The sequence below is a fragment of the Cynocephalus volans genome, chromosome 1 (genome assembly GCF_027409185.1).
Source record: "Cynocephalus volans isolate mCynVol1 chromosome 1, mCynVol1.pri, whole genome shotgun sequence".
Taxonomy (NCBI): Eukaryota; Metazoa; Chordata; class Mammalia; order Dermoptera; family Cynocephalidae; genus Cynocephalus; species Cynocephalus volans.
The window spans coordinates 108,034,848-108,048,553 of NC_084460.1; the positions used below are offsets into that span (position 1 = coordinate 108,034,848).

The 13,706-nt window shown below is 52.1% G+C and overlaps 1 protein-coding gene across 3 annotated transcripts; it reads left to right on the forward strand.

The window, feature by feature from the left end:
• The first annotated feature begins 826 nt into the window (after positions 1 to 826).
• ECE2 (endothelin converting enzyme 2) lies at positions 827 to 13,408 on the forward strand. Of its 3 annotated transcripts, none has more exons than XM_063089608.1 (19): positions 827 to 865; positions 1,118 to 1,342; positions 1,540 to 1,675; positions 1,901 to 2,116; positions 2,581 to 2,705; positions 2,830 to 2,976; positions 3,125 to 3,190; positions 6,540 to 6,728; positions 7,409 to 7,551; positions 8,058 to 8,172; positions 9,547 to 9,657; positions 10,549 to 10,647; positions 10,749 to 10,826; positions 11,377 to 11,480; positions 11,675 to 11,785; positions 11,910 to 11,977; positions 12,132 to 12,322; positions 12,434 to 12,529; positions 13,232 to 13,408. In XM_063089608.1, the coding sequence occupies exons 1-19, from the start codon at positions 827 to 829 to the stop codon at positions 13,406 to 13,408; spliced, it is 2,436 nt and encodes an 811-aa protein (XP_062945678.1). The 3 variants fall into 3 exon arrangements, with proteins under 3 accessions (XP_062945678.1, XP_062945686.1, XP_062945695.1); XM_063089616.1 differs by having other exon boundaries at positions 1,118 to 1,204; XM_063089625.1 differs by lacking the exon at positions 1,118 to 1,342.
• Positions 13,409 to 13,706: the final 298 nt, after the last annotated feature.

A 13,706-nucleotide genomic window follows, 5' to 3' on the forward strand; every position in this document is an offset into this window, starting at 1 on the left:
GCTGTTTTTTTCCCTGCCAATTTGTCACCATCTGTAACCCTCCCTTTATGAGATGATCTGATGACAGCAATTATCTTGGAGAGTAAAAGTGCAGTCTTGAAGCAACATGTAAAAGTGGAGTCAGTGTGGGCTGTGTGTGTAGTGTATGCTGCCCTGTGCTTCGTGTGTGAACGACAGTGCACTTTGTGGGTTGTCTCTGGGTTTGTAGTGCACGCATACGTTGTGTATGTTTACAGTGCGTATACCTTCTGTGAGTGTCTTAGGGGGGTGTGTGTGTGTCCATATGCCTGCCTGTGTACTTGGGGTCTGTGTGTTCTCTGTGCAGATGTTGTGTGGACACCCTGTGTGTGGGTGAACTGCGTGCGTGCTCTGTGTGCACTGAGAAGAGCGGCCGTGCGGACTACTGGGGGAGGATGTTCCTCAGGAGGGCATCATTTCTCTAAGGTATTTAAAGGGGGTGGAGTGGAGAAGGCTTGAAATTTGGGGAACTGGGCCAAGCAGTATTAGCAAGGTTGGGGCCTGGGTCAAAGGAAAGTAAATTATGGGTGGCTTGCGGGAGCGTGCTGCCGAGATCGGGGGCTGACCAGGAAGAAGTGGCGGAGAGCCGCGGGCGCGCTCCTCCCCTCCCCCACGCTCCCCCCACTCCCGGGCACCGCGCCGCGGGGGAGGGGGACTCGGGCAGGCGGGGGCTGCGGCGGCCGAGCGAGGGGCTGTGGCAGCCGCCGAGATGGCGGGCTGTGGCGGGGCCGGGCGGGGGGCCGGGGCCGCGGCTCGGGAGAGGGCCGGCCGCCGGGAGCCCTAAGACGACACCCGGCCCGACTCTACCATGAGCGTCGCGCTGCAGGAGCTGGGCAGCGGCGGCAACGTGAGTGCGGGCTGCGGACTCGGGGGAGAGGACCCGGGTAGGGGAGGACTAGGCGGAGGGACGGGCGGCGTCGGGCAGGGGTTCCGGCTCGCGGAGATGGGGGTGGGGGATGGGGACGGCGTCAGAGGGTCCCCAGGCCGGCACAGCTGGGCAGGCCGGAGAGTGCCCCCCGGGCGAGGGGCACTGGGGCGGAGCCGTGGGCAAACAGCCCTCTCTGCCTGACCTCGGTTGGCGCCCCCGACTGTCTGGCAGATGGTGGAGTACAAACGGGCCACGCTTCGGGACGAAGACGCACCCGAGACCCCCGTAGAGGGCGGGGCCTCCCAGGACGCAGTGGAGGTGGGCAAGGGGGTTCCCCCTTTCTCACCAGGCCCAAGCTCTGGCATGACGCCTGGCACACCCAGGAGCTCTGGGCTGTTCTGGAGGGTCACCTGCCCCCACCTCCCTTACATCTCTGGCCTCTGCGCTGGGACTATGGTGAGGCGATTCTAAGCCATGACGTTGCACAAAGCAGGCTCAGGGCTCAACTCGGCCTGCCTCATTGCCCCTGGGCCCAAAGTTAACCCTATTAGCGTTTTTTGCTCCACGGCTATGGAAACTGCCTGTGCCTTCACCCTCTGGTGATCTTGGGTCCCCTGCAGCTCAGTTGCCTTCTGTCCCCCTGTGTTCCCCAGGTGGGATTCCGGAAGAGGACAAGACAACTCTTAGGCTCACACACACTGCTGGAACTGGTCTTGGCAAGTGTCTCTCTACTGCTGGCTGCACTGCTTCTGGGCTGCCTTGTGGCCCTGGGGGTCCAGTACCACAGAGGTAGGTGGGCTCACACCTATTACCAGCCCTCATAGATGGGGAGGGGGTGCGGTCTGGAGGCTGAAGGACCTCTAAGATTTTCTCTGGTTGAGGCCAGCCTTCCACACAGAAAAGCCCTTGGCTTTTCTTTTTCTTCCCAACCTTGCTGCTTTCGTGGCCCTTCCAAACAATTTGCTTCTCCCAGATTGACTGTCTCCTACCCTCTGGCCATGTCCACTGCCACAGACCCATCCCACAGCACCTGCCTCACAGAGGCCTGCATTCGAGTGGCTGGAAAAATCCTGGAGTCCCTGGACCGGGAGGTGAGCCCCTGTGAGGACTTTTACCAGTTCTCCTGTGGAGGCTGGATTCGGAGGAACCCCCTGCCGGATGGGCGTTCTCGCTGGAACACCTTTAACAGCCTCTGGGACCAGAACCAGGCCATACTGAAACTCCTGCTTGGTGAGTGGTGCTGTGAGGGAGGTGTTGTGCCAGGTATATGCCTTATGCTCACCACAGGGCCTGGCACTTAGTTGGTACTGCATAAATGTCCACAAATGAAGTGGATAGCTCTGTGAACACTCCTGAGGGAGGGGATGCAAAGAGAAGGGGCTCCTGAGAAGTGGAGGTGAGTTTGAGGGGGTCAGACCTCTGAGTATAATGGAGGGGCTCCTCTCTGCACTCTGCCTGCAGCACTGTTGAGGTATGTTGGACATCAGGGGGCCTATAGTGCCTAGATCTCTTTGAGGGTTTCCATGCATAGGAGAGAGGAAACCACGATTTGCTGTTTCAGACAGTCTTCCTGGGTCTACATTAGGAGGACTGCTCATTGAGAAGCCAAGGAGAAGAACCGAGAAAGGGCCAGGGACTCCCCCTCAGCGGTTAACCTAATTAATTACCACCTGGACCCTTGTTCTACCCCACAGAAAACACTACCTTCAACTCCAGCAGCGAAGCTGAGCGGAAGACGCAGCGCTTCTACCTGTCTTGCTTACAGGTGGAGCACATTGAGGAGTTGGGAGCCCAGCCACTGCGAGATCTCATTGACAAGGTAGGGCCACTGGGTCGGCTGCGGGCAGGAGGAGCGGGGGGGGGGGTGCCCTGGGAGAAGATGTGGCCCAAGATAGCTTTGGGGGCTCTCTGTGCCATAGATTCCACTTATGGTCTCTACTCAGATCGGTGGTTGGAACATTACGGGGCCCTGGGACCAGGACAACTTCATGGAGGTGCTGAAGGCAGTAGCAGGGACCTACAGGGCCACCCCGTTCTTCACCGTCTATATCAGTGCCGACTCGAAGAGTTCCAACAGCAATGTTATCCAGGTGCAGGACTGGGGAAGGGTGGGGAAGGACTTCAGGTCCCATTGCTGAGTCCAGACGCCCCTCTCCTGTGACAGACAGGCTGGGCTGGCTTCCCTTGCACAGGAGTCCAGGTTCCTGGGAGTCTCACCTTCTTTCTTTGCCATTGCAGGTAGACCAGTCTGGGCTCTTTCTGCCCTCTCGAGATTATTACTTAAACAGAACTGCCAATGAGAAAGTAAGTAGCATCCTCAGAACCCCTGTCTCCACCCCTTGCTGAACTGGGCTGATCCTTGTTTACTTTTCCCTTTGCTCAGGGTCAGTGTGGGGAAGGCGAGTCTATCCTGTCACCTAGTGAGCCAACTGCCCTCTCTTCTTTCCTTTCTGTTATTCTTTCTGGAAAACATTTTATAGGAACCTACTGTGTGCCAGGTGCAGTGGCGGAATCCTGAGATATAAGTTTCAGAGCCGTTGTCACAAGAAGCTTTCAATGTTGATGGGTATATTGACCTAGATAGTTGAGAACAAGGCTCAGAAGAGGGTCTCTAGAACTCAGGAGAGACTCAGGTAGCCAGAGAAGGTTTCCTGAAGAGATTTGAGCCAGGCCCTGTAGAATATGTAGGAGCAAATGAGGACGTGCTACGGAGAGGGAACAGTTTAAATAAAAGCATTGAAGAGGGGAAAGGCTAAGTGTGTTTGGGCCATGGGAAAGGGTCCAGTTTGACAAAATGTGGTGCTCAAAGCAGATGGCAGGCTGGGAGGGTGGGCAGGGACTAGGACCTTGAATGCCACACTCAGTAGCTTATTCTACAGTCCTCAGAGAGGCATTGCATGTTCCAGAGCAGGGAGGGAGTGACCCAGTGAGCAGTGTCGTGGGAAGCCAGTTTGGCTGGGGTGTGAGAAACCTGGAGATGGGTTAAGAGTCTCTGCAGTACTACAGACTCTGAGTCAATGGCTCAAATGGAGGACATGGCAGAGGGAATGTTAGGAAGGGGAGGTTGCAAGAGATGCAATCAAGTAAGAATCATGAGTTGTTGGTGACTGTAGGTTAGAAGAGGGAAGTGGTAGGGATTGAGGTTGAGCTGTAAGCCTGAGTGATGGTGGAGCGAAGGGGCCCTTAGGGAATCAGGGGCCATTGTAGGAAGAACCAAGTTAGGTATAATGGGGAAGAGACAGTGTAATGTCACAGGAAAAGGAAAGAGTTTGGAGTCAGACCAGGGTTTCAATATCAACTCTGCTGTTTGGTGCAAGTGGGTTATTCTTTTTGAGGTTGTCTCCTTATCTGCAAAAGGGGGATCATAGCATCTACTTCATATAGTGTTTGGGGTGGGTGGGAGAGGTGCAAGCTTATGCTCCAGCATGTGGCCAACACTCAGGGTGCTCATTTTAGACGTGTGAGTTGGAGGGACCTGGGCACCTTCTATACGGAGAGGTCCTCAGGTAGCTTTGAAAGTTGTATGGAGTGCTGGAGAGAAGACAAACCTGAAGGGAGCCATTGGCTTGAGGGGCATCTTCTTAGAGGCCTAGACAAAGGCTCAGGAGAGGTGAGAGAAAGGGGGAAGAATACAGACAGGAAAGAAGGAGATCCTTGTATTTTAAGGGCAGTGAGAGAAGGAGGCAGCAAAGGAGACTGCTGTGGAATAGGATAACCAGGAGAGTAATTTGTCCTTCTGTCATTCACTCACAGACATTGTGCATTCCTTGGCCAGACCTTCCTCTAAGCATGTAGTGACTAAGACATAGCCACTGCCCTCTAAGTGGGGGAGAAGACAGGAAATACCTCATTACACAGTTGTCCTGTTTACAGTTGTTGGGACTGTTATAGAGGAGAAGCATGGGGTTCTGAAAGTGACTATAATTGGGAACCAGCCTAGTCCTAGGGTGAGGGAGGGGATTCTGCAAAGGGAACAGCTTCTGTAAAGGCTCTTAGTGGGAGGGAGTATTCTCTATTGACTATACTCAGTGGAAGAGGGGAGAGGAGAGTAAACAGGTGTGTAGACTCATATTATTAATGAATATTGTGGGTCAAGTTTAGGACTTATCCCAAAAGAAATGGAAAGGGAAACTTAAAAGTGCTGTGAGCAGATGTGTGATTTTGACATCACCTGAGTCATGGGAGGAAAGAATTTTGAGGATGCAGGAGAGAACCACATCATCCAACACTTTGGAAAGGGCGAGGAGAAAGGCTTGGGTTTGGCTGTCAGTGTGTCACTGACTGCCTTGGGTGGGAAACCTCCTGTGCTGGGATCTAGGGGAAGCTGAAGCACAAAAGGTTAAGACAGGATAAAACTAGGAGGAAAGCAGGGTTCAGGAAAGCCTCAAAAGTAAGTCTTAAGCTGAAGGTAAAGAGGTAAGGAGAGAAAGGAGTAGAGTGAGATACTGGTGGAGCTAACCATCCCCCTTAGGGGCTAGGGTGGCTGGGATTGGAACTCAAACCTCTTCCTCTGATGCTGCCTGCAAGGAAAAGGAGAGGTGGGAAAAAGGAGAAATTCTGAAGTGTAGAGAATGGTTATTGAGAGATCTAAAACCTCTCAGTAGAGCAGAAGAGATAATGGCCCTTGACAATTAAAGGAGTCCCATGTGTGGCTTCAGGCTGAGTGTGGAGTGGTCTCTGGGAAGAGGGCCATGGGGAGTTGGTGCTGAGCAGTGCTGAGGGTCTGTTTGCAGATTTTCATCCATTTACTCAGCAAATATTTATGGAGCACCTACTGTGTGGCAGAGTGTGCAAGAACCTGAGATTACAGTGGTGGTGGAAGCAAAGCCCCTGCCCTCTTGGAGCTTGAGTGCCGACAGGTGATGAGGCACATGAATTTGTGCTGGGCCCAGGTAGTGCTGGGCCCCTCAGGGCTGGGCCACGTTCTGACTCTGCCATCTGCTAGCTTGTGATATGACTCCCATCATGTCACCTTCCCAAACTTGTTCCCTCGTGTATAAAATGGGACTAATATCCACTTTATGGAACTGCTGAGGAGGGTGGAGGGAAGATACATTATATGTAAAGCCTCTAACAGAGAGTCTGGTACCTGTATGCCCACATCACTAAATATTTCCTTTCTGTGCTTTCTCTCCCTTGGAGAACAGAGGAGAGTGCTGAAAGCAGCAAGTGTGAGGCCTGGCAGGATGAAAGGTAGCAAATTCCCTGTGGGGTCCAGGCAGCTGTTCAGTGAAGACATGTGGCCACTGATGGGCTGGGACAACTAGAAGGGCTTTAGGAAATGAGGCGAAGCAGTACGGAGCAGGTCCATCCACTGGACAAATATTTACAGAGCACCTATTTTGTACTAGGCTCTGTTCTAGGCCCTAGGGACACACTGGCGAATAAGCCACTGTAACTTGGAACAGTGCTCACCTGGAACTCGCCTTTTCCTTGGGGAAATAGATGACAAACAAGTGCACAAATTTAATAGGACATAGCCAACAGTGGTAAGCAGTATATTAGAAATGAAACAGGGTCATCTAGAAAGGCTTCCTTTAGGAGGATCAAGCAGAGGAGATAGTGAGCCCAGGTGGTGGCCAGAACAGACAGATCCTCTCTGCCTTTAGCAGGACTTGTTGCTGGGCTCTGAGGACTATTCGGGCCTTGACAGGTGCTCACTGCCTACCTGGATTACATGGAAGAGCTGGGGATGCTGTTAGGTGGACAGCCAACCTCCTCACGGGAGCAGATGCAGCAGGTGCTGGAGCTGGAGATACAACTGGCCAACATCACAGTGCCCCAGGACCAGCGGCGCGATGAGGAGAAGATCTATCACAAGATGAGCATCTCGGAGCTGCAGGTGGGGCAGGCAGGGACTAGAGATATCTGGGAGGGGCCAGCCTCTGGTACAGACCACCCAGATTCCCCTCATGCGATCTTCCTGAGGCAGCCAATCCTTGCTTTTCCGAGCTTCCTGACTGCATTGTTGCTATCCTGGAATGAAAAATGGTGTCCATTTTAGGCCATCTCTTGCTAGGCCATCCTTTGGTCCCTTTCTTCTTGCCTGGGGATGCATGAAGGGTTTGAGTTAAAAATTTATAACTTGTATGAAATGTCCATAAAACAGTCAGAATAGATATGGAAGTGTCTTCTGGAGGGCCCTTACTGTGCCACGTATCAACACTTTAGGTGCTGGATTATGGAGAAGTTGGGGAAGGGGGCTTTCTGGAGGAGAGGCCAGGAATGTATGAGGGGTCAGGGGAGTGGTATTTTATCAGCTGTTAGGAAAATATTTGAATATCTGTGCCCTAGCTTAATATCACACATGGTGGGTTTTCTTGTATAATAAGCGGTTGGGCTCCCAGATTGGGGGGTGCTCAGGCCTGGAAAAGGGTTTATTGAAGGAAGGAGTCACCAAGCAGCCAGTAGCTGTTGCTATGGCAATGGGAAGGACTCCCAGGCTACAGCATGTCAGTGGGGGAGGGGTCTGCAGGAAGCCAGGTGGGCTGGCAGGGAGGCCTGAGATTTTTTTGCTTTCAGACTTTGGCGCCCTCCATCGACTGGCTTGAGTTCCTGTCTTTCTTGCTGTCACCACTGGAGTTGAGTGACTCTGAGCCTGTGGTGGTTTATGGGATGGATTATTTGCAGCAGGTGTCAGAGCTTATCAACCGCACGGAACCAAGGTGGGGGGAAGCCCAAGATCCTGGGAGTGGGGTTCAGGGCTCTGTGAAAGTCTCGACAGAGACTGGGCATAGTGCAGCGGCACAACTAGACAGAGCAGCATTTGATAAGGCTCTGGGCTGCCCAGTTAGCTCAGTTGGTTAGAATGCAGCCTTGTAACACCAAGGTCAAGAGTTCAGATCCCTGTACTGGTCAGCTTCCCCCCCCCAAAAAAAAACACACAAAAAAGAGATAAGGCTCTGGACCTTCCAAACATCAAATCAGAATGTCTGCAGACTCTTTCTCTATGCCAGGGTTTCAGGGTGCCCATTTGCAATCTCTATTTCCATGCCTTGTTCCAACTTGACTTCTATAGGCAGGTGTGTGGTCCCAGGGTGAAAGAGGCACTCTGGACAGCTTCCACATATGCGTCTCAGGACTCCTGCTGCCTGCACATCCCTATGGGCTGGTTTTTGGGGGGAAAGGGTACCCTGTCTGCCCCTTCCTTATTTTCTGGTCTGGATGCCAGCATCCTGAACAATTACCTGATCTGGAACCTTGTGCAGAAGACAACCTCAAGCCTGGACCGACGCTTTGAGTCTGCACAAGAGAAGCTGCTGGAAACCCTTTATGGCACCAAGAAGGTGGGCTCTGTGACTCTGCCCCTGCCTTCTGATCCAATCTAGCTGATGCTGCACACCTACAGTGTGTCAGGCACCATTTGCTGCATGGTGCACAGGTACATAGTATGGAGCATAAAATTTGGAATCAAGTTGGCTTGGGTTCCAATTCCAACTCCTTTATTTTTAGCTTATGAGACCTTGGGCATGTCACCCAGCCTCTCTGACTCTCCATTTCTGGGTCTGTGAAGTAGGAATAGCTTGCAAGGTTGTCACGAGGATTAACTGAGTTAATGTAAGTGAAGCACTTACCCAGTCTATGGTATATATAGGTACTGAGCTTTCATGATGTGGATGAAGAAGATGAATAAATGCTGTTTGTAGTTTCAAGGTGCACCATTAAGCCTGGGGTGGAGTGGACATATAAACAAATACATTATATTTGGGGGTGATAAGTGCACACATTAAGTGAAAGACCTTCATTGTGCTATAGGACAGAGGTGGGGACAGCACATTCTACCTCCGGGAACGGTGGGGGAAGGCATCAGGAAAGGCTCTCTGAAGAGGTGTCGAAGAATGAGTTCCTCAAGGAAGTAGGGGAGAAGGGCATCCCAGGCAGGAGGAACAGCATGTGAACATTCTCAGAGGCCAGAAGAAGCCTGGTGGATGTGCACGTGCTCTGGTGTGAGCTTGAGAACAGGGCAACACAGAGGCTGAGTTCAGTGAGGGGGCATAGGGCAATCCATGAAGGGACCTGGATTTTGTGTTAGGAAGTCTGGCCTTGCTTCTTTCACCGATGGGGAACCATAGGAGTAACCATGTATTAGATAATCTTTATGGCGACTACATGGAAGATGGAGAAGAGTGGCAGGGGAGGGGATGAGAATGGAATCAAGTGTCTAGTTAAGAGGCAACTGCAGTTTTCAGGCAAGAGGTGATAGTGTCACAGGAGGGGAAGGGCAATGGGGTAGGCAGGAGAGATGATGAAGAAGTAGAGTTGGTAGAAACTGGTGATAGACTGAATGCGGGGGTCAGGGAGATGGAAGAAGCTGGGATGACTCCCAGGTTTCCGGCATGAGTGGCCGATTGGATGTAAGACTGAGATGTGGAGTGGAGCAAAGAAACTTCTGTACTCCAATGGGCCACTTAGACACTTAAGAGGAGAGTGCTGAGAATAGAGGGAACAGCAAATGCATCCCTCCTGAGGTTTTACTGCTGGGCTTGGCACACTTTGGGACATTGCCCTTCATTTTTCCTGGAGTCCAAGGGAGAGACGGCACCCCAGACCCAGGCCTCTGTTGTCCAGAGCAGAGAAGGGCTAGCCCCAGAGACAGAGAAAGGCCCTCAGACTGTCAGACAGAGCCATCTCTGGGGGCCTGGCTCTTTGTCCCTTGACAGTCCTGTATGCCGAGGTGGCAGACCTGCATCTCCAGCACAGATGACGCCCTTGGCTTCGCTCTGGGCTCCCTCTTTGTGAAGGCCACCTTTGACCGGCAAAGCAAGGAAATCGTGAGTCTCCAAGTTTCTCCAACACTACCCCCTTGTTTTATTTAAAACATATTGTTCATATATGTGTGTACACATAGGAAAAACAACTGGAAGAAAATTTATAAACAAATCAACAGTGGTTGCTTTGGGCAGTGGGATTGTGAGGGATTTTTAAAAAAAAAAATTTATGTGTTTTCCAAATTTTCTACAATGAATTTGTTGCCTATATAATAAGAAAAAATAATATTTATTTATTAGGAGATGATAATGGATGTGCTTAACATATTATCCACAAGGGTGTTTATGGCAGCGTTGTTTGTAGTATGGGGAAATGAAAACAGCCCGAATATCCAACCATAGGGTAAAGGAAAAATAAATTGTAATTAGGACGGATTATGGAGGCAGCCTTTAAACTGATGATTATCTTTAAGTGAAAAAGAGTAGGTTATAAAAAATATGTATATATATATGTTATATAACATAATTCCATATTTTATATGTATATCTGGGCAGGGAAAAACTCTAAAAGTAGATAATCAAAATGTTAAAAGAAGTTATCTCTGAGTAATGGGATTATGAATGGTCTATTTTCTTCTTCAACTCTTCTCAATTTTCCAAATTTTCTATTAATGCCTTTCTTTCACAATCAGATAAAAATCAATGCACTATATTAAGTTATAATTTTAATTTAATTAACTTATTGTCGATTTAAAAAAATTAATTAGAAAAAAAAGCCACCCATAATCCCAGTTCCTTCACAAATGGTGTTTCCAGATGCTCCGCCCTATTTTATGAGTCCAGCCATTCCCACGTCTCCCCTGGAGGGACCAGGATGGGGCATAGGGTGGATGGGGAAGCAGGGATGAGTTAAGTGCAGGAGGAGGCTGACTTGTGCCCTCAACCCACCCCCAGGCAGAGGGGATGATCAGCGAAATCCGGACTGCCTTCGAGGAGGCCCTGGGACAGCTGGTTTGGATGGATGAGAAGACGCGCCAGGCAGCCAAGGAGAAAGTGAGCCGTGGCTAGGGTTGGGGCACCATCTTGAGGTGGGGATGGAAGATACAGTTTTGCTGGGAGCCTGGAGAGGGAAACCTTTAACCTGGTCTCTTCAGGCAGACGCTATCTATGATATGATTGGTTTCCCGGATTTCATCCTGGAGCCCAAAGAGCTGGATGATGTTTATGATGGGGTGAGTACCTGTGCTAACCAGTATTGAGCTTCAGCTCCATCGTGGGGGGACACTATTCCCTGGGCTCTGTAACTGGGACTCAAGCAGTGGTGGTAGGGAAAGAAGTGCATAGCATGTTGGCTCCTTTTAGAGGCAGATGCAGTCTAACAACAGTGTTTAAATTTTGGCTCTGTGCCAGGCTGTGGGCCACACAGCAGTAAAATATAGTGTTAACAAGCAGGGATTTGGAGTCAAACCTGAATCAAAGCCTGTTTCTATCCCTAACTGTGTAACCTTGGGCCAGATATCTCCAGGCCTCAGTTTCTTCATCTGTAAAATGGGGTTCTACTAGTACGTACCTCATAGGGGGGTTGTGATAAGAAAAGAAGGCAGTGTGTGAAAAATACAACATCTGCAACATAGTGCTCTTTAAATATTGGCAATTATTACTTGATATTTTACAGTTGAGGAGACTGAGGCTTGGAGAGGTGCTAATTAGTAGTCAAGCTGGGACTATTATCTTCTCCAACATGTTCTCTTGTTTGCTTTCTACTTCCCACCATTCCCACAGTATGAAGTCTCTGAAGATTCTTTTTTCCAAAACATGTTGAATTTGTACAACTTCTCTGCTAAGGTGATGGCTGACCAGCTCCGTAAGCCTCCCAGCCGAGACCAGTGAGAATGGGGGGCCACAGACACTTGGGGCAGCAAAAGAGGTGGGGAAAGGTTTCAAGGGATGGGAGAAAGGGATGGCATGGCTCATGCCAGACCGGAAGTACAGGCCCTTGCAGAAGGTAGGATAGGACTGTTGGGCTGGGAGCAGTATCAGAAGAGTCAGGAGCCTCAGCCTCTCCCTCTTCCTCCCCCAGGTGGAGCATGACCCCCCAGACAGTGAATGCCTACTACCTTCCAACCAAGAATGAAATCGTCTTCCCTGCTGGCATCCTGCAGGCCCCCTTCTATGCCTGCAACCATCCAAAGTGTGTCTGAGACAGGAGGGGCTGGGTGCCAGGGCCTGGGCCTGTGGGTGAGCTTGGAGCAGAGCTGGTGGTAGGTTCTGGAAGTGGCCTACCATGACCTCACTCAGCATTCCTCACCCACCAGGGCCCTGAACTTTGGTGGCATCGGCGTGGTAATGGGCCATGAGTTGACACATGCCTTTGATGACCAAGGTAGGGACCTGTGGAGTTGTCCCCTCTGGCCTAGAGTTCCCCATGGCTCCTGAAATCCGTTGGGATGTTGGGGCAGGCCCCAGGGGACCAGGGCTGGTGGGGGTGCTCTGGGTGAGTGCTGGTCTGGTGGCATGCAAGGGTGAGTTCTCCTCAGGGCGCGAGTATGACAAGGAGGGGAACCTGCGGCCCTGGTGGCAGAACGAGTCGCTGGCGGCCTTCCAGAACCACACAGCCTGCATGGAGGAGCAGTACAACCAGTACCAGGTCAATGGGGAGAGGCTCAACGGCCGCCAGACGCTGGGGGAGAACATCGCCGACAATGGGGGACTCAAGGCTGCCTACAATGTGAGTGGCCTGGTCAGCCCTTCAGTGGCTGAGACCCAGCAGCTGGGGTGGAAGGATGTGGGTGGATGTGGGCAGGCCCTGATGGACTTGCCGCCCACTGTGCCCACCCAGGCATATGAAACATGGCTGAGAAAGCATGGGGAGGAGCAGCAGCTGCCAGCCGTTGGGCTCACCAACCACCAGCTCTTCTTTGTGGGATTTGCCCAGGTATTGCCCTCCTGGGAGGCCTGGAGGGCTCCATCCCATTCCCTCTGGAGTATGACATAAGAAGTCTGGGGTGTACAGGAAAGGGGCTGGGAAATGGAGTGGAAGTTGGGGTGCGGAAGGTGGGCTGGGACAGCCTTGTCCTCAAGCCTCTAGGCAGCCTGGGGAGGTCTGAGGAGGGAGAACTCCTCAGTAGGAGTGTGCCCATCTCAAAGGGCAGGTCTGCCCTCCTGGAGGGAGCAGGAAGGGGAGCAGGCATTATCCTCATGATGCTCCTGTGAGGTAGGTTTGAAGGAAGAGACTAAAGCTCAGGGGCACAAAGGGGCTACCCAGGAATAAAGTAAGTGTGGAGCGAGGACTCGGGTGAGCTCTCCTCTAGGTACTTTGCACCATAGCAGGCAGCCTCTGGGACCTCTGCTTTTCCCCCTCAACCATGTCCATGCTGGGCAACCAATGTCCAGGGCAGTTTTGGGAGGAATTCTTCAAGGAATTTGGGAGGGAAAGCACATTCTCTTCCCTTTTTGCTGATAGCAAAGGGGTTGGAACTGAGATGCTGGCTGAGCCCCCTGCAGTGTCCCTGAGGCCTCCTGAGCGGAGGGGCTGGGGCAGTGGTGGTCTGTGCCCCTGGGTTGGTTCTGCTATAGCCAAGTCTGTGGCTCGTTCTTCTCTAGACTCCACATGTCCCATGTCTGTCCTGGCCCGCAGGTGTGGTGCTCGGTCCGCACACCAGAGAGCTCTCACGAGGGGCTGGTGACCGATCCCCACAGCCCTGCCCGCTTCCGCGTGCTGGGCACTCTCTCCAACTCCCGTGACTTTCTGCGGCACTTCGGCTGCCCTGTTGGTTCCCCCATGAACCCAGGGCAGCTGTGTGAGGTGTGGTAGGCCTGGATCTGGGGAGAAATGGGTGACTGGTGCTGAGCCTGGGGCAGCTCTCTAGGCAAGGCTGTTTGCTCCCAAGGTTGGGAGAAAGCAAATACAAGTTGGGCCGCTCCACACCACAGGCGACATGAGTCCCAGTCCCTCCTCAACCACCACATCGTGCCTCTGCTTTGGGGATGCCCCTGCCTCCAGCAGAGCCCCCACCATTCACTGTGACATCCTTCCATGTTACCCTGCCTGGAAGAGGTCTGGGCAGGGGCACCAGTCCCCTCAGGAAGGAGTCTGCCTCTTCTGGCCCCAA

What these genes read in the sequence shown, in the direction of transcription:
- ECE2 (XM_063089608.1), top strand. Translation starts at nt 827, where the DNA reads ATGAGCGTCGCGCTGCAGGAGCTGGGCAGCGGCGGCAAC. An exon ending in TGCGAGATCTCATTGACAAG is followed by an intron (nt 2,706 to 2,829) that starts GTAGGGCCACTG and finishes GTCTCTACTCAG; the next exon opens with ATCGGTGGTTGGAACATTAC. An exon ending in ACCGGCAAAGCAAGGAAATC is followed by an intron (nt 9,658 to 10,548) that starts GTGAGTCTCCAA and finishes ACCCACCCCCAG; the next exon opens with GCAGAGGGGATGATCAGCGA.